The sequence below is a fragment of the Chrysochloris asiatica genome, unplaced genomic scaffold, assembly GCF_000296735.1.
Source record: "Chrysochloris asiatica unplaced genomic scaffold, ChrAsi1.0 scaffold00014, whole genome shotgun sequence".
Classification (NCBI taxonomy): domain Eukaryota; kingdom Metazoa; phylum Chordata; class Mammalia; order Afrosoricida; family Chrysochloridae; genus Chrysochloris; species Chrysochloris asiatica.
This window is the reverse complement of record NW_006408532.1, coordinates 23,252,611-23,278,445: the sequence shown is the minus strand read 5'-3', so window position 1 is coordinate 23,278,445 and position 25,835 is coordinate 23,252,611. Positions and strand designations below refer to the sequence as shown.

The window sequence follows — 25,835 nt, the reverse complement described above, 5'->3', positions numbered from 1 at the left end:
CCTCATCTTTCTCCCGCGGAGCAGCTGGTAGTTTCGAACCGCTGACCTTAAGGTTTGCAGCCCGATTCGTAACCACTACGCTACCAGAGCTCCATTACTTTAACTTTTAACCCAACACAGGAGTGCACTTAAAGAAAGATTAGAAGAGGTCAAAGGAACTTGGGTACCATCAAGTTGGTTCCAATTCACAGCAACCCTGTATATGGTTTCCAAGGCTGTAAATATTTCCAGGAGCAGAAAGTCTCATCTTTCTCATGCAGAGTGGTTGGTAGATTTGAACTGCTGACCTTGTGGTTAGCAGCCCAACTCTTAACCACTATGCTACCAGGGCTCTCTATAAATAATAGCAGATCCTTTCTTGAAAGTGTCGGGACTAAAGTGCTAAGGGGGTAGATGCAGTGGGAGACCAAGAGCAGAGGTTCTGCCCCTGAGGGTGATGTGGGAGAAGGGGACCAGAGACACCAAGAAAGTCCTCTGTGGGATAGTTTAGCTTCTGCTGCTACAAACTTGCCATGACTTGACATTTTAATACAAATTTCCATCTTTGGCGACTCTTGGAGACTCATCGTCTGTGTCGTACAGCTGCATGTGAAAATCATTTGGGATCAGTAGTTCTCAGCCACTGTGCTGAGGAGGGCTGAAGGAACTGGTTATTATTAATAAAAGTTACCTTACCAAGGCTTTAAACAATTCTTTACATAATGCAAAAATAAATGAGAACAGATGCAAAATATGCTCACTGGAATGGGAGGGAAAGGGGTGATAGATGGGCAGCTCTGGGTTTAAAAACTGTGCAAACCTCAGAGCCTCTTGCGTGTCAGCAGAAACCCACACTTTTGGGAAGCTCCTTGGGAGACTACTCAGTCATACTTCCTGCAAGTCTTTTTATGATTATGTTTTAATCACCTATATATACAAATTTAAATTTATTTTACTTTGCTGTTGTTGTTGAGAATACACACAGTAGCTGTGGTTGTTGTGTGTGTTAAGTTGATTCTGACTCAACAACCCTATAGGACCCAGTACAGCAGCTCCATAGAGTTGCCTAGGCTATGGTATTTACAGGAGCAGATTGCTAACTCTTTTCTCCCCTGGGTTTGAACTGATGCTCCTTTAGTGAGCAGTGTAACTTTAACCACCATGCCACCAGGGCTACTATACACTGCTGAACATACAGCAACGCAACAATGTCCAATTCAGTGGCGTTGATGCCATTCTCCAAGATGTGCCACCATCCTCACCCTCCTTTTCTGAATTCCTCCTCCCCCACTAATATAAGCTCACTGCCCCCTAAAGTTTCAAGTCACTGTTGTCCATTTAATCCCATTAGATTGTTCTTAAAGGAGTGCAAAGCTCTATGCAGCCATTCTTTACTAATTAAGGTAAATAGCTGCTTGGTTTAAAGAAGACTTCAAGGAATACTTTTGGTTTAAGACTTAAGGTTTCAAGATGATCTCAAGACAATAGTTTCAGGGATTTATCCAACCTCAATGGTTCCAGAAAATCTGTATGCTATGACTGCCCAGATGTCTTTACCTTTGCATTCGTTGGTCTCGCTTTCCAAGTAAGTTCCTGCTGGACACGCTTCCAAACACAGCCCGTCATAGAGGAACAAGTACTTGTCAGTGCAGACGTCACAGTTGTCATCACCGGGACCACTGCACGCCAGACAGTCCTTGTGACAGGGGACACACTGGCGAGCATCCTCGTAATAGCCTTGGGGACAGGACTGGTGGCACTCATCATCGTAGAGAAAGAAATTCGGCATGCACTCTACAGGGAAGGAGGGGACTGTAAGTTACTCTGAGCATGTGGGGACAAGAATGGGATACATTTGCCCTGTTTACCAACTCTGCCAGAAGGAGCTCTGGTTATGAATCGGGCTGCTAACCTCAAGATCAGCAGTTTGAAACTACCAGCTGTTTCATGGAAGAAAGATGAGGCTTTTTGCTCCTGTAAAGATTTACAGCCTCAGAAACCCTGTACAGGGTCGCTCTGCATTGGAATCGACTCCACGGCACATAACCACCACTACCACCACCTCTGCTAGAGTACATTCTAGATCCCTTGGGAATAGGAGGTCAATCAGGGTGGCTCAACTGGATGGTACTGCCTCCTGAAAGTGCAAAAAACTGCAGAGCTGTGGTAGATGAGTGAGGACTGAGATGCTGAATGTATTGCTGAGAAAACTTGAAAAGCATTTTTAGATTAAAAAAAAATGTATTGAGATCTTCACACTCTGTGCAATACAGAAAGCAGCTTAGGAATTATTGGATCAATTCATTTAAAAATTGATCAATAAATAATATATTAGGATATGTTTTTGTTATTGGTAAGTATTATCAAGTCGATTCTGACTCATAATGACCCTGTACAAGGTTTCTGTGGAGCAGCTGGCAGGTTTGAACCACTAGCCTTGTGGTTCATTATCCAGGGCTGATCCTATAGCAACACACCAGCACTCCATACTAGGGTGTGTTGTTGTTGTTAAGTGCCCTTGAGTCGGTTCCAACTCATAGCGAAACTATATAGGGTTTTTGAGGAGCAGTTGGAGAGCTTGAACTGCTGACCTTGCAGTTCACACTGACCTTGCAATCCAACACATTAACCTGCAGCGCCACACCAGGACTCCATGCTGGTGGTGGTGGTGGTGGTGGTGATGGTTCTGACTCATAGCAACCCTGTACAGGGTTTCTAAGGCTGTAAATCTTTACAGGAGCAGAAAGTCTCATCTTTCTCACACGGAATGGCTGGTAGTTTCGAACTGCTAACCTTGAGGTTAGAAGTCAATCTCATAATCACTATGCTACCAGAGCTCCTTACTAGGGTATTTGTTGTTGTTAAGTGCCATTAAATCAGTGCTGACCCATAGTGACCCTCAGCGACCTTCTCTAGGGTTTCTGAGGAGATGCTGGTGAGCTTGAATTGCCCCGACCTTACAGTTCAAACGGCTTTGCAGTCTGGTGCATTAACCCACAGTGTAACACTAAGGTATGTTCTTGTTGTTGTTAAGTGCCATCGAGTCGGTTCCGACCCATAGCGACCCTGTACAGGGTTTCCGAGGGTGTAAATCTTTATAGGAGTAGAAAGCCTCATCTTATTCCTGTGGAGTGGCTGGTAGTTTCAAACAGCTGACCTTAAGGTTCGCAGCCCGATTCGTAACCACTACGCTACCAGAGCTCCTTAACACTAAGGTATACATAAGGGTAAATCAAAATGTATTAGGGTTCCAGTTAATACTAAATGCATGGTCTTATTCCAAACAAAATATATTTAAGCATGTATCTGTGATCCATGGATGGCTGCAGACAATATATTTCTTAGTAATTAATATACTTAGTCTCATGAGGGTGCCTTCAAATAAATAAATAAATAAGGTTCAATCAATAAAGTGGCTTTCCAGGGGATCTGCTGGGCCAGTTAAATTTAAGGTAAGAAGGTCATCTTAGAAGGTTATGGCAGCTATTTCTTAGGAGTCCAAAAGGACAATCTTGATAGATTTTTTGCAAAGGTCACAGGACAACCACAGGGGCTTGTTATGAAGAAGTTTTAAGAAAAGTGGAGACTGCATTGGTGAGAAAAACGGCCAGGGAAGTTGTGCCCAGGAATCGTCTTCCATCATGATAATGCAAAGGTGGTCTTATGAGGATTTCATTGGAATCCATCCCTACAGCCCTGACCTCACTCATGCAGACTTCTTTTTGTTCCCCATATTCAGAGAATATGTAAAAGGAACACTATTAGAGTCCTGTGAGAATACCCAAACTGCCTTTTTGATGTGGTAAATGAAAGAGTGTAGACTTCTTCAGGGAAGAGTTATTGAGATGGAAATGTCGCCTTCAGAAGTGTATAGACAAAGATGGAGAATATGTTGAGAAACAATAGCTTCACATTTTGATATTTTTTGTTTAATAAAGGCTTCTGTGATTTTGTAGCAACACTTTTGACTACTCAGACCTAGTTAATCAGTATGAAGAATGTGTTGTGGGTTCATTTTATTTGTGTTCATTTTCGTATTTAGGGTGAGAACCCAGAAAACATTTTAGGTCACACCAAGAAAATCCTTAAGGCAGCTCTCCATAAATGATCTCTTATTTTGGGAAGGACAATGACAACTTTTGGGAGATAATTCTAAAAGAAAACCCCCTATTTGTAGTCAAAGTGTTATATTTGGCATCTTACAGCTGCTAGAACTTCTCTTTCTTATCTTTTATAACAACTGACTAACTGCCTCATTGTCTAGTTCTTTCACATCAGTTTCTCATATAATATTTTGTCCCTAAAAGGTGGAACCTTAGCTTCTTCTTGGGTGCTGCCTTTTGTTGTTGTTAAGTGCCGTCAAGTCAGTTCCGACTCATAGAAACCCTGTATAGGATTTCTGAGGAAAGACTGGTGGGTTTGAACTGCAGACCTTCTGGTTAGCCATTCAGTGCTTATCCCACAGCGTCACCAGGACTCTACTAAGTGCTCAACCAAACCAGTTGCCATCCAGTTGGGTAGGACTCACAGTGACTCCATATATGTCAGAGAAGAACTGTGCTCCACAGGGATTTAAGTGGCTGATTTTTTTGGAAGTACATCACCAGGATTTTCTTCCAATATGCCTCTGGGTGAATTTGAACTTACAGCACTTTGATTAGTAGCAGAAAGTAACTGTTATACCATCCAGGGACTCTTAAGTGCTCAATTTATTATTATTGTAGTTGCTATGGAGTTCATTCAGAGACTGGTGTGACGCTGAGGGATATAATACGCTGGATTGTAAAGTCAGTTTGAGCCACAAGGTCAGCAGTTCAAACTCACCAGCCGCCCCTCAGAGATCCTATACAAGGATGCTATGAATTGGAGCCAACTCGAGGGCACATACAAACAACAACAATGGTGTGGATTCAGACCAATGGCTACCCCTGTGGGCAGAGTGGGCCTGTGTTCCCTAGGGTTCTCAAGGTGACCTGAGAAAGCAGGTCTCCAGAACTATCTTCTGAAGGGCTGCAGTGTAGATTTGAACTGCCAGTCTTTCAGCTATTAAGTGCTTAAATGTTTGTGTCACCAATAAACCCAAAACTCTGCTGCCGTGTCATTACCAACCCTATAGGACAGAGTAAAACTGTCTCTTAGGGTTTCCAAGACTGGAAACATCTAAGGAAGCAGGCTGATACATCTTTCTCCACCAGCACAACAGCTGGTGGGTTTGAACCATCACTCTTTGTATTCATATTCGAGCTCTAAGTTATTTTTGTATGTAAAATAAATCTGGCAAAAAGGGGCTCTTGTTTGTCTTCACTTGCAGAATCCACAATGTAAATTAGGCTGTGGGCCGCTCTTCATTTCTTCAGTGATGTGCCTGGAGATGAACACATTTCAGTAAAAGGACTGAGAGAGGTTATTCCAGCTCTCTTTGGAACGCCATCCACAGCCAAGCCACATTCCACCAAAGGCTGCTCCTGAGTACCTTTGCATGTTTCCTCGTGGATGCAGTCCTGACACATCTCTGGGCAGTGCCTGCACACGCCTTCCATAGCCACGTGCCTCTCAGAGCAGGCTTCACGACACAAGCCGTGCTGCAGCACCAAACTTCCTTCACAAGACAAACAGTGGGTGGCGTTTCCGTCACACGTTCTGCAAGGTGAGTTGCAGCGTTCACATTGACCCGCTTCTGCATAAAAGCCTCTGTGGAGGAAAGAAAGAGAACAATCAAGGAAACTTGGGAACTGGAGAAATTAGTTACACCTGGTGCCAAAGGACTAGGGCTCAAAAAGAACAGGGCTGCTGAGATTGTAAACCAAAATGTAAATCTATTAGTAACATTGTGGATGTGCTGTGACCAAGATAGCCTAAAAAAAAAAAACAAACAGAAGGGGAAGTTATCGTCACTGTGAACTTAGTTTGTCTGAAAACTAACTATTGTTTATTAGTATGTGATTTAGTCATCTTCTAAGTTCCCGATTCTATCTTCTAACTGGTAAATTCTTTTCCTTTCTGTTAGAGCATTACATTGTTGCTGTTGCTAAGTGCCATAGAATGGATTCCAACTCATAGGGACCCTGTATAGGGTTTCCAAAGAGCAACTGGTAAGTTTGAACCACCAACCTTGCCGTTCAAACTGACCTTGCTTATCCAACCGTGTTTATCCAACAATGTCACTTCAGGACTCCAGGAGCATTACATGAACGGGACATTTTTAAAATTACATTTAATATAGCTAACCACCAGCAGCCAGAGTCTCGGCTCCTTGGAGGCCAAGATGACCAAACTTTGTCTCTCATACTTTGGACATATTGTCAGGAGGAACCAGTAGCTGGAGAAGGGGGAGGGTCAGAGAAGAAGAGGAAGACCCCCAACGAGATGGATTGGCAAAGCAGCAGCATCGATGGACTCAAGTGTGGCAACAGTGGTGAGGTTGGCTCAGGATCGGGCAGTGTTTCGTTCTGCTGTGCATAGGGTCACTATGGGTCGGTACCAACTCGATGGCACCTAACAACAAACAAATATATCTAAAATATTTTTTTTAAATATTTTTTTCACTTTCAAATAGTTCAAAAGGGCTAGTGCCTTATAGAGGTGGAAGTGATTTGTTTTTGGATGTTCTTGGAAAACGTCTGATGATTCATTAAAACACACACACACATCAACAGTCATATGCAGCATAAAACATATTTTGAGAATCTATTATTGGAGTATGTGTTTGTAGGATTCGCTTCTTTCTGGGGAAATCTGTCATCTTTACCGATTAAAACCAAAACCAAACCCAGTGCCATCTAGTTGATTCTGATTCACAGTGACCTGTAAAACAGAGCAGGACAGTTAGGGTTTCCATAACTGTCAGTCTTCGTCTGTACAACCGCATAGTTCTTCTGTAGAGCCTCTGATGGGTTTGAACTGCTGACATTGCAGTTAGCAGCCCAGTGTCTAACCCACAGCCCAAGTATCTAAACCAACACACCATACTGGTGTGTGAACACAATGACTATACAACTCCAAACATTTCAGTATATTTGGGAACAAGAAGTAGTGTCAATAATGTTTCTTTGAAGGGAAAAGATGAAGAGAAGAGCTGAAATGTTCAGAAGCAGGAAAATCATAAACCAGGTAAGAGAAAATGGACTGCTAGTATCAAAGGTACCTATACCGATTGTTGTCTGTAACAGTCCTTGTCTTACTCAACAGTTGCTACAATCAGAGAGGACAGTGGTGAGTCAAGGGCAGAATTCTCCCCTTTCATGCAGGAGACTTGGGTTCAATTCCTGTTCAATGCACTTCATGAGCAAGCCGCTATTGTCAGTCCATGGAGGCCAGCATGTTGCTACGGTGCTGAACAGGTACCAGTTTCTGTGGAGCTTCTAGACAAAGGCAGACTAGGAAGAGAGGTCTGATGATCTACTTTGGAAACTCAGTCAATGAAAACCCTACATATCACAATAGTACAATCTACTAGTGATCATAGGGATGGCACCAGACCTGTCAGCATTTTGTTCTGTTGTGCATAGAATCATCATGAGTTATAGACTAACAACAACAATCATAGTAGTGCTGTGTAGCAAACCATCCTGCAAAACAGCAATCATTTATCGGCACACATGTTGGTGGGTAGAGAGATCTAGGCAGGGCTTCGTTGGGCTTGATGCTAAGCTGCATGTCGGGTGCAAGTCTTCTCCAGGTCCTTTCATCCCCCCACCTCCACCCCAACACAGGGGGCTAAGTGGTGTGTTCTTCTCATCATCATGACAAAAACACAAGAGACCACACTCAACTGGACAAACACACTGTGAACCTCTGCTTGACTCCCTTCTGCTAACTTCCCCTTGGCCAAAGCAAGACCCATAACCAAGTATAAAGTCAAGGTTTAGGATGGACTAAGAGGCTTCACAAAGTTCATGGGAAAATGCCATTTTTAAAAAAATTCTGTTTTCCCATGCACTGTTTGAAGTCCCCTCATACATTCTGCTTCTACAGAGAGCTGTGCAAAGTTACAAGGTAGAGGGCGTGGGCATGGGCATAGAATGGTGTAGAGAATTACAGCCAATAACTCCATCTACTAGAGCCCTTTTGAAATCCTGATAGTTGATATGGGAAGGACTTCTGGTAGCGTAATGGTTATGAATCAGGCTGTGAACCTCAAAGTCAGAAGTTCAAAACTACCAGCTGTTTCCACGGGAGAAAGATGAGGCTTTCTGTTCCAGTAAAGATTTCCAGCCAGTACAGGGTCGCTATGAGTCAGAACTGACTCCACAGCACATAACCATTAGTTGATACAGGATCCCTTCTACATGACATCTTTACTGGATATTTAAAATTAGTAATGACCTCATTTAAGCTCATTCAGTTACTTGTTTAGAAAGCAAAGTTCAGGCTTTCTGACACATTATAGCTTTAGCTGTTTCTTAACCACTATAAAGAACACTGAAAAGTAAAGATAATGAATGCTATTTTGTCCAATAAAGTCCACCGCTTAAACATGAATTTTGACAAGGCAGGTTAGAAATGGATTATGTGGTCATGATTTTGAATGAATTTGGGAATTTTTTAATCAGGTGAATTCAGTGCACTCTTAAAAACATCTTCTATCTGAATGAAATTGATGGACTCACCGTTTCTCTGCTATGGAGTCTGCTTTATTTTAAGGAATTACACCGGGAGTGGCATTCACTATCTGGTAAGCTCCAAGTCCCCACATCCTAACAAGTCCACAGAGTTTTCCAGTGGGCAAGCTACAAATCTCAGAGTATCAGCTGGCCTTGTGTAGTCTGGTAGAAAAGCTACAAGAGTCATTATCATAACACTCATTTTCTGAATTGATTCCCAGTGTTCAGCCTGGCCTAGGCCTCTAGAGAGCAGTGTCCAGACACTGAGCAGGAGAAATTCTAGCTCAGCACAAGAGCAGTAACAGCACAAAGAAACTTTCCTTAGATTCTTTTCAAAAGGGAACCCAGGATGGTAGATTCGATGATGAAATTAAAGAGATGGATCCAAGAAAAAATACAAACCAATACTGAAGACTTGTGCTAACTCCACAATAAATGAACATCAGAAGCTCTATCAGGAAACAGTCAGAAGGTAACATGAGAAGGTATTTTTCTGAAAGCCTCTTTGCCGAGAAAGTACCCTTCTCCACCTTGCTATTTGTCTGGCTGTCTTCTTCCTGCATTTACAAAACTTTGTGTGTGTGGGGGTGGGGGGTGGGGGTGGGGGGGAGTTAATGCTTTATTGCACTGTTATTTTTATTCACGAAGACAAATATAATTTCTTTGGAAAAGAAATGGCCACATATATTGAGTTGTTAAATTCCAAGTACTTTATTATGTTGTAGTCTTTTCTCTCAGATAAATATATGCAATGCAGAAGCAGAGGATTCTGGAGCTTCATCTATATTTTACAGATACCCAAGACAGTGACAGCCAGAGCTTAAAGGAAGACTGCTTTCCTCACACCAAAGCCTCAAATCTGTTCACCTTTGGTGAATTTGAGTGCATCTTAAATTTCTTGTTGCCTTTTAAGCAATCCCTATAATGATAGATATTACTACTCGATCCTTCCTTCTTTCACAAACATATGCCATATACCAGAGTTGAAAAAGCTATGGCCACTACTGCTGACTTATAAATAATTCTGAATATTTTGATGTCATGCCTTTGTGGGATGTGCTCCATTATAAATCTTACTACTATTCTAGGATAAATCATACCCAGGAGAGCTATTTCTCAGAGACAGCAACAGCGCTTCTCAAGGCAAGCTGGTTACTATAGGCTTCTCAGATTTTCTTCCCCATGCATTTTTTCTAAAGACAAAGATGGGGGGCCATGAAGTAATGAGATCACCCTACTCAAAATAGGAGGGCAACCCACTGCTACTGAGCTGATTTTACTCATAGTGACCCCATGGGGTATAATAGAATTGCCCATAGGGTTTCCAAGACTGTAAATATTTACAGGAACAGAAAGCCTCATCTTTCTTCTGTGGAGCAGTTGGTAGGTTTGAACAGCTGATGTTTTGGTTAGCAGTCTAGGGTTTTAAGTGCTGTTGAGTCAGTTCTGACACACAGTAACCCTGTATAGGGTTTCCAAGGAGTGGCTGGTGAGTTTGAACCACCGACCTTGTAGTTCAAACTGACCTTGATGTTGAGTGCTTATTGTATGGTGCCACACAGTGATATGCCTTTAATTTCAAAGACTTCAGGATTTTCAGGCCATGCTAGGAACTTCTCTAAAAACCAGTTTTTGTCAAGTCAACTCTGACATATGGTGACCCTATGTGTGTCGTAGTAGAATTGTGCTTCATTTAAACTGTGCTTAATGTGGGTCTCTCAATGGCTGATTCTTTAGAAGTAGATTTCTAGGTCTTTCTTTTATTTCACCTCTGAGTGGACTCAAATCCCCAATATGTTGGTGAGCAGCTCAGCACATTAGTCATTTGAAAAACGGGCTTCAAAAAGTGCATGTGAAAATTCCATTATTTTTTCATTCCACGTAAAAGTCCATGAACTTTTTGGACCCTCCTCATATATTGGCTGCTGTGCTCCAGTGGGTTCAACCCATCTTGGAGGAATGAAATGTTGAGTGTTCAACAAATTGTTGTTAGGTGCCATCGAGTTAGTACCGACTCATAGCAACCCTATGCACAACAGAACGAAACACTGTCCGGTCCTAGGCCAACCTCACAATCATTGTTAAGCCCCTGTTGCCACTTTGCCAGTCCAGCTCCTTGTGGGGGTGGGTCTTCCTTTTGTTCTCCAACCCTCCACTTTACCAAACATGATATCCTTCTCCAGTGACTGGTCCCTTCTGATAATATGTCTGAAGTATGAGATGAGGTCTGGCCATCCTGGTTTCCAAGGAGCACTCTGGCTGTACTTCTTTCAAAATAGATTTGTTTGTTCTCTTGGCAATCCATGGTACTTTTTTTTTCTTTAAGCTTTTATTATGAATTAAATGATAGATTACATTGTAGAAAATTGTTTTTGCATACAACCAGTCATATTTTGTTTCATTGCAATGATTGCAATCCCCTCCATGCACCACTGGTTAACAGTATTTGCCTCTAACCCTCCCCCCCACTTTTTTTTTGATGCGCACAAAAACAAGCAGGAATATATAATCATTTAAACAACCAAAGAGCACATTTTGCAAGCCAGCTTCATGTCCACCAGCACAGAACCTTTCTCTTTCCATGAGTCTAGTCCTCAGCTGCTCTATTTCAACAAGTTATCACCTCTGCCTCCATCTCTGGTATTGCTGTTTCTCTGGTTAGGATCCCTTGTTCCCCTCTTGCTCTTTCCTCTTGAACTGCTGACTTTGCAGTTCAAACTGACCTTGCAGTCCAACGTATTAACCCACAGTACCACACCAGGACCCCAAAGAGCATCATGTTAGACTTTCAGTTGTTGTAATGTGGCACAGTGGGTTAATGTGCCAGACTGCAAAGCCATCTGAACTGCAAGGTCAGCGGTTCAACCTCACTAGTTGCTCCTTGGAAATCCTATATAGGGTGGCTATGCATCAGAGTCAACTCAACGGCACTTCACAACAACAATATTGTTGTTGCGAAGTGCCATTGAGTCGATACCCACTCACAGCGACCTTGTACAGGAGCAAGCTAGTGGGTTTGAACTGCCAACCTTGTGGTTCTCAGTCCAGTGCTGATCCTACAGTGCCACACCAGAAGTTAGACCTATTACTTAGGCGAGATTCTGGTGTGGCACTGTGGGATAAGACGTGGACTGTTAGGCACGAGATCAGTGGTTCGGAACCCACTTGACAACAACAACAACAACAAAAAGAAGACTTCAGGGGATATTTTTGATTTAAGGTTTAAAGATCATCTCGAGACAATAGTTTCAGGAGTTCCTCCACCCTCCATGGTACCAGAAATTCTGGAATTCATGACAATTTTTAATCCTCCTCTATAGTTTCCCCTCCTTTTGATTAGGATTCTTCTATGGAATCTTTGATCAAAATAGTAATAAAATTGTTAACATAGTTGGGCACCATCTAGTTCCTCTGGTCTCATAGCAAAGGAGGTGGTAATTAGCCACACATTCCATATCTTCGTCCTATTCCTGACTCTCTTTCCTCTTCAATTGCTTCAGGTGAAAAGAAACGAATTATTGTAACTTGAATGATGTATTACAAGTTTTTAAGACGCCACCTATGTCTTTTTTGGGGTAAATCCTGGAGAATAAACTATCGATAGGAAGAGCAAAGGAATTATAAACAATGGGATTGAGGAAAAGATACGGAATTGACAAATAATTAACTAGGTGTTAGCATTTATTTATGTCCTTGGTGGTGGTTGTGTGCCATGGAGTCAGTTCCAACTCTTGCAACCCTGTACAGGGTTTCCGAGGCTGTAAATCTTTACGGAAGCAGAAAGCCTCATCTTTCTCCCATGGAACAGCTGGTAGTTTCCAACTGCTGACCTTGCAGTTCGCAGCCCGATTTGTAACTACTACACTAGCAAAGCTCCTTGGGTGGCCACAAATCATTGTCTATCTACACCTCACTAAAAGAAACATGAGCTGTTTGAACCTACCCAAGAAAATCCTGGAGATCTTCTTCCACAGATTACTTCCATAAAAACCACATAGAGCAGTTCTACTCTGTAACACTTGGAGTCATCATGATTCAAACGGACCCAACAGAAATGCTGTTGTTGTTTTGGTATTATCTATTTACTATTTGGAGTCCCTGTGTAGCATTGTGGGTTAATGCGCCAGACTGCAAAGTCATTTGAATTGCAAGGCCAGAGGTTCAAGCTCACCAGTTGCTCCTGGAAACCCTATACAGGGTCGCTATGGGTCAGAACTGACTCGCTGACACTTAATAACAAAAACAATTGGTTATTTAGAGTTAATACTTAGTGCTTTCTGGGCTATGCCAAGCACTAAAGAGACAGAAGGGAGTCTTAGGAACATTTTTTTTGTGTCTGTTTGTACAAAATCTAAGAGTCCATTAGCTTATTTCAACCCAAAAGTGTGTTTTATTAGCCCCATACCTTATCTAAGTTCTCTTTGGCCATCAACTCAAAGAGTTAAGAAATAAGTCAACATTTCTGTGGGCTTGAAAAACTATAAATCAAATAAACCCATATAGAGAGCCACTGAAGATCACCGTGGGCTCTCTACTCATTCTCTACCTCATAAATGAAAGCACACTGGATCATTAGCTCTTCATTTGGAGGAATCACAAGAGTAAGTAATTGAGTGTATTAATACTTCACTACTTTATGGCACTTAACAAATTTTAAACTTTAGAAGAGGTCTCAGCATTCCACATTTATCGCAGCCTTATTTTTGTGATGGAGGGGAAAAATATATACTTTTCTAAGTAAAAAATCTATACGTGTAACAGTCACAAAGGAGAATCCTACATCCTGCCTTGTGCAGGCTTGGGCTGTTGTGATCAACAGTGCTATCAGGTAGCCTAGAGAGGACATTCAGGTGGAGAAGAGTTCTTTGAGGAATAGGAAGGGGTTGCCCCTAAAGTGGAATAAGCATGAACAGGAAGTGAAAGGGAGAGGGATGCTTACTCAGGGCACTTGGAGAAGCACCTGCCATCATGGAGGAAGAGTGTGTAGTCAGGCTGCACCAAGCACTTTGTGCAAAGATCGGCTTCCGAGCAAGAGGCACAGTCTTCAGTGCAGTTCTCACAACTGCCACTCGTCACGGAGGGCCACGTGCCTTGAGGGCAGGAGGTGACGCAGGCTTGAGCCAGCAGGTATGCTCCTAGACACAGGGGAGAGGTCAGATGACAGTCACTGTCATAGATCTGTCCACATGGGCACACATTCGTGCCAAGAACTGAAATCATAAGTGTGATTTTAAACTTTCCAGAGACCCTGAGTATCTGGAGCAGTTATTTCAGCTTTACCAAAGTATTTATTAGTGATGCTACCTTATCCAAGATGAGTTAAATCTCTAGAAAAGACATAAACAACAAAATAATTTTCTTCTTTCACCTTGCTACTACTGTTAGGTAGCATTCCTAGCATAGCGCTGTAGGATCAGCACTGGACTGTGAACCACGAGGTCAGCAGTTCAAACCCACTAGCTGCACCTTGCAAACCCCATACAGGGTTGCTATGAGTCAGGACTGACTTGACAGCACTTCACAGCAACAACATTAGTAACATGCGTTACTATAGGGCTTTGCTTTGCTCAGTTGATTGGTCTTATTGGTGTATGCTATTTTTGTGCGTTCCCAACAACTGTCTTAAGAGGACACCAACGTAGTAGTAACTCTCCCACTCTGTTTCCTCTTGACAGACTGTCAGCCTACCTAGTTTTTCACTGAAACAACAGCAAGGACAATAGATAGCACCATTGTTTAAGCTAACAAATTTAAAATCACTCTAACACCCAAATTCAAAGGCAATTCCTTCAAGTTTTGAGTGCAACCTTTTATATTTTCTATGATTGTAATCAAGGCATGAGAGCCCTAATGAAGCTGTGGTATAAGTACTTGACTCCCACTCCGAGGGAGAAACACGAGACTTTTCTGCTCCTGTTATGATTTACAGTCTCGGAAACCCTATACAGGATGGTTAGTACTCGGAAATGATTCAATGACAGTGAATTTGGTTAGGTTTTTGGTTTAGTCCTGGAACACCTATGAAAATCCTTGGGTAGTATAAATGGTTTGCTCTAAGTACAAACTAAAATATTGGTGGTTCAAATCCACCCAGTGGTACTATGGAAGAAAAGTTTGGCCATCTACGTCCATGAATAGAAAATTCTATGGAGCACACTTCTACTCTGAAACATTGGGTCACCATGAGTTGAAATTGACTCATCGACAACAGATTTTCTTGTTTTTAATCTCAAATTACTATTAACATTGTACATCCCCACATGGTATTCCTAAGGATTGCTTTAATGTGATCATAGCATTCTTTCTGTTAAAGTGCCATGCTCACAAAAATATTACCCTAGTTCTGGGAGTTTGTTTTTTTTTTTTTTTTTACTTCTGTTTTGTTTTTATAAATGATGAAACAATAATTAGTTGATCTGTTATATTCTTGTCCTTGTTTTCCTCCCTTACTCCGCTCCCCAAATTCAATATCAGTAATAGAGAAGGAAATAGCATTTCCTTCCTATTTACCCCTACTTACATTTTCTACCTTCAGTTCTGTTATTTGGGCTAATACACCTTTAAAGGGTAATGATACCCATGAATCTTAGCAAGTTCTGTGGCCAAGCCAAACCCACAGCTTTTGGGTTCATAACTGTTCCCCGCCCCCCTTATTTTCTGTGCTTTGGAAGCCAGTTTTCATTGATAGTCAGCTTGGGGCCCTGTGTTTCTTTTGATAGCCACTATGATAGGACCATGTGATGGGACACGATCAAGGTTCTACACAACTGATGACATACAGATGTCAATATACTTGTGTTCTAGTGACCTGATTGGCCACCAATCTCCTGTCCAACTCCATACTAACCTTTAGGACATGAAGTACACAGAGTTGCAGATCCATTACAAGTTTCACAAGAAGAATGACAAGCCTGGTGTCTTCTCAAGATGTCTGTGCAAGGAAAGAAACAACACATCAATCTCCTTCTTTGAATGGATTCACTGTGTTGCAGTGTTCATAAGAGATCTCATGGACGAGATTGTCCCCCCTCCTGTTCAAAGTCGAATCTCTTTAAATTTGAATAAAGTGTGGACTTCATTTATTGTTGTCTTTCCCCCTCTTATTCTTTTTCATTGACAATTGTCCCTTTCACTATCGCAACTTTCCTTGCAAACTTGAAGCATCAAAGACTGTGGTATCTTACAACGTTATCTTGACTCCTTTGGGGGATTTTGGACTGGAAAATGTTCCATCTTTGATATGTTGAAAATGTGTGAGTGTGAATGAGTTTAAAAGTACAAGGTAATCACTTCTTTCCCCAGGATTTTAGATGACCACTTTTCTCCACTCCAAGGTGATAATGAGGATTCACGGATCTCTCATGGAGAAAGAGGTTTGCTTTTTTTTTTGTTCTTTGAAAACCATATTTCATCAGGGAATCAGCATCTGCATCTCACTGTTTTATCAGAGCTGTTGCTGTGTTAAGTGCTGTCGAGTCAGTTCTGACTCACAGCTACCCTGTGTAGGGTTTCTGAGGAGCAGCTGGTGGGTTTGAACTAGCGACCTTGTGGTTTGCAGTCCAGTGTTGACCCTATAGCGCCACATCAGGAGTTCATCAGAGTAGCTGCTGTGTAATGCAACCTAAATGTATCTCATCTTAAAGTTGCCTCCAAATCATGATTGAACATTAAGATAATCGATCCACCCTTGAGCTTTCTGGTTGGTCAACATTAAAACAGGCAGTCTCAGATTAATACACCATTGGTTAAAGGAATTTTCTGCTCTCTCAATCTTCCAAAAGTCTACAATGGTTAAGTTTTTTCGATAGTCACCTCAGTGACTCCATGGGATAGTTTCAAAGACTGCCTCACAGCCTTGATGACTTCACTCAATCAATACTGAGATCTAGCCTTGTTGCTGAGTGCTGTCAATTCCACCCTAACTCATAGCAACCCTGTTGCCGAGAAGCAGCTGATGGGTTTGAAATGCACCTTGTGGTTCAAACAGACCTTGCTGCAGTCCAGTGCTTATCCTACAGCACCACACCAGGAGTCTTATAAAGACCTACACCACTAGAGATTAAGAATTTGTACTTCAGTATCAGTATGACTCAAACAGGGAATAATTCGAAAAAGAAGTTCTAGCTCAGGCTGTGTGATATGAATGATTCTGGCACTCAGTCGGTTGTTGGTGTTTTACCATATCCCACTCCCTAATGCCTTCCTTTCTCCTCCTGGCTCCCTGTCCTTTCCTTTCTTCTTGAGCATCCATCTAGCATAGTTGGCTCTAGTCACACCTATCTTCAGATCCCAGTTGTAGTGTTTACAGGCAAGGTAACCATGGATACAGTAATTAAAGTCAAGGAGTCTTGCTTTCCATGTCTTTCAGATGACAGAAAATGATTCCTCCTTTATAGGGACTACTGTGAAGATGAAAGGAGATGTTGTGTGTGTGTGCGTGTAAGTGTGTGTATGAAGTGCTTAACACTGGGGCTCAGTGAATGGTAGATCCTTCCACTTCTTCTCTCTCCTGGCTTCCTCACTGGTTACCCTCTGCCCTATTTCTTAGCCTTTTGTTTGATCTCCCTCTCCCTTTCCTGCCTTATGCCTATTAGAGACACTGGGAGACATTGTTTGCCTTCTAGGTTGGTTTTAAAAGCTGCTGAGTCTTGCAAACAAGGAACTGAGATTCAAATACATATGCACACGTGTATATCTGATTGCCCATGTTGAGTGACAGTTTATTATTTTGGAAATAAGTGTGCTCTTGCTTTCCAGTAGAATAATGAAAGCTGATAGCTGCTTGACTGGTGAAATCTTCTGGGGAAGCTGTCATGAACTCAGATTAGCCTTGGACAGAGGAATATTAGTTACCGGATTTTCCCAAAAGGAGTTGGCTTGCCTGCCAACATGACCAAGTCTTTCTCTGAAGGCTTTTCCAATCCGACAAATGCCACATAACCCAAACAAGAAAGACTTGGGAGCAGGCAGAGGAAAGATGAACAACAAACAATTCTGTTCCCAAGATCAGTCAAGATGCTTCCTAAATAAACATAAGCAGTTCAAAGAGGTATAAAAGAATCTGTAATGTTATGCGTCCAGTCCATGGGTTGATGTCCTGATGATTTTATCATCTTTATATTAAATGTTGTACTTATAGAGGTATAAGTTTTAATTTATGTTAAGATATTTGTGTGACTATGATATTCACATCAACACAAGGTATATTTATAATTACATACTTCTCATAGTATAACAGTTTGATAATTTACTGGACACACTTGATTTACATTTCTGTAATGTTTTCATTTCTCCACCAGAGGGGGATCTGTACAAACAATTAACTTTACATTTCCCCTTTGTCAGAATCGATTCCAATGCAAAGCAACCATACAGGACAGAGTAGAACTGCCCCATAGGGTTTCCAAGGCTGTCATCTTGGAGGAAGCAGACGACTGTCATAGTTCTAAGGTGGACTGACTAGTGGGTTTGAACTGCCAGCCTTTTGACTATCTACAGAGTGTTTAGCAACTGCGCCACAATGGCACTCACTTAATAATTGGCTTATCTTAAATATAGTGTAATAATGACTCTCTGCTGTTATTGTGTAGTTCTATGAGTCAGTTCCGACTCATAGAGACCCTGGATGGGGCTGCTCCTCAGACACCTTATGCAGGCTTGCTCTGAGTCGGAACCAGCTTGATGGCATTTAATAACAACAACATAGGTTTTCCGAGGAGCAGCTGAAATCACTGACCTTGCTGTTATCAGTCCAGTGCTTATCCTACACCGCCACACCAGGACTGGTTTTATAATAAAACATGACAGATTAGTGACTTAATTTCACTTGTTAGTGGGAGTATAAGGAGCTCTGGTGGTGTTGTAGGATAAGCACTGGACTGATAACCAAGGCTGGCAGCTCAAACCCATCAGCTGCTCCTAGGGAGTAAGATGACACTTTCTGTTCCTGAGAAGATGTAAAACCTCGGAAACCCTGCGGAGGGTCACTCAGAGTTGGAATCCACTTGGTGGCAGTGGGGGTGGAGTTGATTTTTTTGTGTCAATATAATTTGATCTTGATAACAGTTTCTCATTTTTTTCATCCCAATTCAGGACTGGTCTAACAACAAAAAAGAAAATCACTTTGACCAAGAAAGTGCAATGTTCATTTCCTTCACAAATGATTATAGTTATACCTATATTATATCTAATATATCTAATATATATATATATATATTATAGTTATATAAGGAGTCCTGGTGTGTGTGGCACTGTGGGCTAATGCACTGGACCACAAGTTTGGTGGTTCAAGCTCACCAGTCGCTCCTTGGAAACCCTATCCAGGGTGGCTATGAGTCAGAACTGACTCGACGGCACTTAACAACAATAACCATATAAAACAAGAATCATTTTTCTTCTCATTTTTAAATTAAGTAAGCAGTACTCCAGTGGTTCAAAATGTTCAAAAGGAGACTGTGAAGTCCCCCTTCCAATCCAGCTCCTAAGTCACCCAATTCCTTTCTCCAGAGGCAACCATGATGGAGCTACTATGTCTATTTATTTTTCAGTAAATATTCTAGGCACATATAAGCAAACAAATGGGTGTATTTGTCTCCTTTTCAGCACCCTTTTTAATACAAACTGTACCTATCCACACTGTCTGTTGCTTTACCTTTTTAACTATTGTATTTTGGAGGCCATTCTCTCTCAGAGATGGTTCCACAGTAGTTCATTGGATGACTGTACCATACATACTTCATATCTTAGTCTCCTATTGGTAACTATTTAGTTTGTTTCCAACGCTGACTATTTCAAATAACTCTGCAGTGTTACAAGAAGGCAAGGGCTGCTTCTTCAGCATGTTCTTAAAGATCTGCAAGGACAGAAGCTTTTTGTGATAGCCTCTCCTAGACGGAAACATTTAGCCAGGAATGTCTTATATGTCATATATGTTGCAGGTATTTCCACTGCTGAATTTCTTCACAGTCTTTCCCTTATGAGTGCCCACTTTGATTTTATATGACCACCCCTCCTTGCTCCACCTCTCTCTCGGGATGTCTTCATCCCTATTTGTTCTTTGATTCCCAGAGCCTTGGATTGGTGCCTGCATCGCAGAGACTCTCGCGATGTGTTGTGATTGTCTTCTTTCTATTTCCCTTTTACCTCTTTTGATTTGAACTTTCCACCTTCTTCGTTCTTGCAGCAGGCTCTTCACCAAAGATGGGCTTGCCTTGGGCACAGGTTCTTTTTTATTAAAAGAAATAAAGTGTTTTATTTTTTAATGCAAAAAAGATAAAGAAGAAGATAAACCATACGCACATTCCCACTGCCCAGTAATGTCTGCTATGCATAATTTGGTGTGCAGATTCCCCACCTTTATATTGAACATGTGAGTATAATTATATAGATGTATATAGGTAATTGGACTCCTGGTGTGGAGCTGTAGGATCAGCACTGGACTGCAAACCACATAGTCAGCAGTTCAAACCCATCAGCTGCTCCTCGGAAACCTTATACAGGGTCGCTATGAGTTGGAATCAACTTGGTGGCACTTAACAATGACATATATGTAATTGGAGTCCTGGTATGGCTTTGTAGGATCAGCACTGGACCATAAAGTCGGTTTGAGCTGCAAAGCTTGTGGTTCAAACTCACCAGCTACTCCTCAAAAACCCAGAACTGACTTGATGGCATGTAATAACAATAGCAATATATGTGTAATCAATAATATCTCTGCATATGATAATCACTTTACATTTCTGCACTTAACATTATATATCTTATAAGCATTTTATCTTATCATTAACATTTTTAATGACATCATTTTTAGTGGCTTACACATTTACCTCTATTAACCATAATCACTTAATGCTTTTGTCTTTTTTTTTTGTTGTTGTTGTTGTTGCCAATCCCCCTAAATTTCATTACTGTTCTTATATATAAATTATTATAGTGAATAAAGAAGACCATAGAAGAATTGATGCTTTTGAGTTATGGTGTTGGAGGAGAATATTGAAAGTGCCATAGGCTGCCAAAAGAACAAAGAGATCTGTGTTGGAAAAAGTGCAGCCAGAGTGCTCCTTGGAGGCCAGGATGGCCAAATTTTGACTCTTATACTTCCGACATATTGTCAGGAGGGACCAGTTGCTGGAGAAGGATATCATGTTTGGTAAGGTGGAGGGTCAGAGAAAAAGAGGAAGACCCCCAGTGAGATGGGCTCAAAGGTAGCAACGATTGTGAAGTTGGTCCAGGATGAGGCAGTGTATTGTTCTCTTGTAGATAGGGTCGTTAATGAGCTGGTACTAATACATTGGCACCTAACAACAACAACAATTATAGATAAAACTTGTATGAAAATCTTTGTGAATACACATTCTTGTATTCACAAAGTACCGGGCCAGGCTATTAGGCTACACAACTGATCATTATTTCAAAACTTCTTTCTAGAATTATTTTCCTCAGACCCTGGTGTGGCACTGCAGGATAATGCAATGGACCATAAGGTTGGTTTGAACTACAAGGTTGGCGGTTCAAGCTCACCAGCCACTCCATGGAAACCCTGTACGGGGTCACTATGAGTCCAACGTGACTCGATAGCACTTAACTTATTACTCTCCAGGCTCCAATAATTGCTCTCATTCAAAGAAGGCTGCTTTGAAAAAGGACTAGTGTTTTGTGTGTTCAAACTGGATCAAACTGAAGGTAAGGGAACAGACTAACTTTTTCTATGTGCATGTTATGTGCTGGGAGCTTTGCATGTCGTCTCTCCTTTAATTCTCACAATGACCTTGTGTGACATAGAATTATATTCTCATTTTATAGACAAGGAGACTGAAGTTCAGAAAGGATGAGAAACTTGTTCAAAGTCACATAGCTAGTACATAACAGAACTGGAATTTGACTTCAGGTATGCCTAACTCTAAATCCACACCCATTAATGGGATTTTTCAGCAACTCACTTGTACTTTAATTTGATGGAGGCCAAAGCTGTGCTGTACTGCTAAAGTTTGCTGTTAAGTGTCATTGAGTCGGTAGTGACTCTGAATAGTAGGGGTGGGGAACATTTTTTTCTGTCCAGAGCCATTTGGATATTTATAACATTATTTGTGGGTCATGCAAAAGTATCAACTTAAAAATTAGCTTGCTATATTTGGTCAAACATTTAATTAACTCACAACAACAATGTGATGGTTGGAACTGCAGTTGCCTTGGCAGGGCCAGATCAAATGATTTCTCCGGCTGCATGTTCCCCACCCCTGCTTTAGGGTTTCCCAGGAGCAGCTAGTAGGCTTGAACTACTGACCTTGTAGTTCAAACCCACCTTGTGGTCCAGTGCTTATGTTAGAGTGTCACCCCAGGACTCCACTGATAAAGTAGGTCTCTGGGAAATTAAAAAACAACAATTTGATTTGTAGTGCTTTCTAAATCACTAGTGTGGCACTGTAGGGTAAGCACTGGACTGTTCACTGCAAGGTCGCAGTTTAAGTCCTCCAGCTGCTCCTTGGAAACCCTACGCAGGGTCACTATGAGTTGGAACTGACTCGACAGCATTTAGACAACAGCAACATGGTATTAAAAACCTGCCAGTGATTTAACAACTCACTTAAAAATTTCCTCAATATTTTATAATTAGCACAGGTTTACACCATGTTTCATCATACCACTCAGCCAAAGATTTCCAAAGGTTGCCTTATTTGCCCAGTGATTGAACATTTTTGCATTCTGAGTTCTGATTGGTTAAAGAACTAAAAATGAATAAACATTTTGAAGGGAAAGGCAATACACAACAAGGGAGAAGGCAGCACAACAAGACCCATGGCAAAGCTTTTGATGACATTGTTTTTAGGGCCTTGCACATTTATCTTACATGCAAGCTGAGCTGAGAGAGGAAGGCAAATGGGAGGACAGCCATGAGTATATATAGACTTGACAGAGGGTATTTCTGCATATATATTTACATGTACTCTAAATATATTCAAGAATGTTAAAGCATACAGAGTCATGGTGTGGTGCTACAGGATAAGCATTAGACTGCTAACCACAATGTTGGTGGTTCAAACTCACTAGCCACTTTTTGGAAACCCTACTTCTCAAAACTTCTTATCTATAACCAAGCACCTTGAAGGGAGTAACTCACTGGGCATCATGACTTAGAATCACAGTCCTTGGGGGCAGCCAGGCAAATTGATATTCTGTAGAACCCACAAAGTCTATGTTCTATGTCTTACATCAGTGGGTGGCAACTGGGGTCTTAAAAGCTTGTGAGTGGTCATCTAGAAGGTGACTATTGGTCTATTCTCACCCAGAACACGGAAGAGTGAAGAAAGTCAAAGACTCAAGGAAACGAGTCTAAAAGACTAATGGACCACAGTTTCCACTACTCAGAAACCAGAAGAGCTCGATGGTGTCCTGCCACCACTAGCAACTGCTTTGATCAGGACCACAATACAAAGCCCTGGACTGAGAGAGAGAAAATTAGAACAAAATTCAATAACATAAAAAAGATCAGAGTTACTGATATGATAGAGACAGATGAAACACCGGAGACTGTGGCCCTATGTACCCTTAAAACCTGGAACTGAACCCCCACCATCCCTGAGGATCAGCTTCCAGCCAAATAGTAGGCCTAGAAAATCAATAATAACACCAGGAAGGAGCATACTCCTCAATCTAATCAGCCTTACAAGACCAACAGGGAAGAATTTGCCGAGAAACAAAGCTCAGAAAGTGGGAAGGGGCAAGAAAGGAGGAAAGAAGGATGAATGGACACAGGAAACCAGGGAGGAAGGGGGAAGAGAGAAAACTAATATACCCTGTAAACTTTAACCCAAATTACAATTTTTTGTTTTTTGTTTTTGTTTTTCACGTTAAAAAAAGAAAAAAAAAAAAAGATTCCTCATTTCTAAATGAGGCAACAGCATACATCTCAACAAAGTCCTTCTAAAAATTAGACTCTCATGGCATCTTTAAGGTTCATTTAAGTTTAATGAACATATCCTCTCATTCTTGAGATTTTCTTTCACATGCATGTGGCTTTTGGTGTTTGCAGCTGACTGGGATTCCAGTCTTTCTCCCAGCCTAGGAATTATAACATCAAAAGGTAGGTTAGTGATAGATTGCTTGGATGTGGTCAAAGACAAAAATAATTCTCAATGCTTGTGCTTTGTGGATTAGACTTCCATCAGAATATTTACTTAGAGGCTCCTATAAGTATGGTTTTTAATCAGTGATGGATATAGGTGTGTAGAGAAACTGAGCAGGAGTTGCTTCTAGAACATTTTAGTACGCCTTGAAGGAGGACCACTTAAGAAAACCCAAATGATTTCTAGCTCTATTCCCAATAATAGTTTTAAAAAACCAGTGAAAGCTATCATCTTCTCTCAAAGCCAGTGAATGGTCTACTGTACTTTAACATTTCTACCAGTGGTGGCTTTGTAGGATGTTTGAGTTGCTGCTGAAGTGTCTGCTTAATATTGGTTCTATTTCAACCGTTTAGGAAGAGCAGATGAAATACTCTTGACAATATATTGTTGTTGTTGTCAAGTGCCATCAAGTCAGTCCTGACTCATAGCAACCTGTATAAGGCTTTCCTAGGAGTGACTGTTGTGTTTGAACTGCCCACTTTGTGGTTAGTAGTCCAGTGCTTATCTTATAGTGCCGCACCAGGACTCCTTGTAATGTATTAGTGACTAGAAAAGGGGATCTGGGGATAGGCTATACTTTTTACGCAGTAATATTTTGGTGGTGGGAGAATATAGAGTTGAGCCGCCATCTTTGGCAAGAGGGTATGCCAGGCATGCGCCTATATGTGGAGAAATCTCCATCTGCCTAGGGTTGGAGGTATTCCCACTCTGCTGGTAGCCAACAGAGAATTATGGGCCTCTTGTCATTTTCACTCTTATTCTGATTTGTGTTGCTGTTGTTAACTGCCATCGAGTTGGTTCTGACTCAAATAGGGTTTCCAAGGAGCGGCTGGTGGATTTGAACTGTCAGCCTTGTGGTTCAAACCAAACTTATGGTCCAGTGCTTATTGTACAGCGCCACACCAGCAATGATTAGCCACTCTATTAAAAGAGGAGTTCAGCGAACAGTTGGATGGATTTTGGTTTCAGGGTGTATTCTGAGCACATGCTAACAGACTCATGTGGTAGGACATAATAGTATTTGGCTGCAAACAGGATTTTGTTTCCTCCCAGTTTCAAAATAGCTTTTATCACAGTCATACATTCATTTATAATGATGATGTTGATAAAGGAAATAGGGTATGTTTTCCCATTTAGACAAGAAAGAATTGTTCTATAATTTTGGTTGTTGTTGTTGTTGTTGTTAAGTGCCATCGAGTCGGTTTCGACCCATAGCGACCCTGTACAGGGTTTCCGAGGGTATAAATCTTTACGGGAGTAGAAAGCCTCATCTATCTTCCATGGAGCGGCTGGTAGTTTCAAACCGCTGACCTTACGGTTCACAGCCCGATTCATAACCACTATGCTACCAGAGCTCCTTCCTAAAATGACTGATTTTTATAATTAATTATTAGAACTTGACACCATTCAAGCTTGCCTATTAGGATTGCCCTCCACAGTTGTAGATGGAAGGAGATAGGAGGATGAAGAAGAGGAAAGGAAGGAACAATGTAGGTGAAGGAATGGATTGAAGTTTGTTCCATCTTACATTTCCTGAGTCTGCGTTTTTTTAAAAAAAAAAAAGTAGAAAAAGCAAAAAATATTGCTTTTTCAGACAACTCCATTCTTTCAGATATACTGTGTAAATTGTCTGGGCGAGGGCTTCGAATTGGTTGATTCAAGCTGGCTCTTACGTGAAGGGAGGAATCAGCTTGGGATCTTAAGATGTAGATTCTGACTCAGTATTATCTAGCTGGAAATACAAAGTCTGAGCAAAGCATCAAACTTGAATAAATGGATTTGAAGCGCTGGTCAACCAGAATGACTGTAATCTGCTTTCTTTCCTCTTAAAAGAGTCCTGGTGTGGCGTTGTAGGATAAGCACTGGACCGTAGGTTGTTTGGAACTGCAAGGTCAATGGTTCAAACTCATCAGCTGCTCCTTGGAAACTCTATACAGGGTCACTATGAATTGGAATCAACTCGACAGCACTTAACAATAACACTCAAGTTGGACCCAACTCCACGACACTTAACAATAAATGTGTGGCTGATTAGTGCCTTTTCTCTGGAACTGCCTGCTCTCTGATTACACTCTCCACCTTGTTTTTCAGGAGAATGATGTAGGCATTGGCTCAAATACTCCCAGGGCTT

At 41.4% G+C, this 25,835-nt stretch overlaps 1 protein-coding gene across 1 annotated transcript in view; it reads right to left on the bottom strand.

Annotated features, from left to right (window-relative positions):
- PCSK5 (proprotein convertase subtilisin/kexin type 5) overlaps positions 1–25,835 on the bottom strand; it is a 75,588-nt gene that overhangs the window by 45,876 nt on the left and 3,877 nt on the right. Inside the window, exons 3-4 of the mRNA XM_006835006.1 lie at positions 5,530–5,670; positions 1,537–1,773 (exon numbers count right to left, since the gene is read on the bottom strand). Of these exons, the coding sequence (XP_006835069.1) occupies positions 1,537–1,773; positions 5,530–5,670 (378 nt within the window). The remainder of the gene's footprint in view (positions 1–1,536; positions 1,774–5,529; positions 5,671–25,835) is intronic.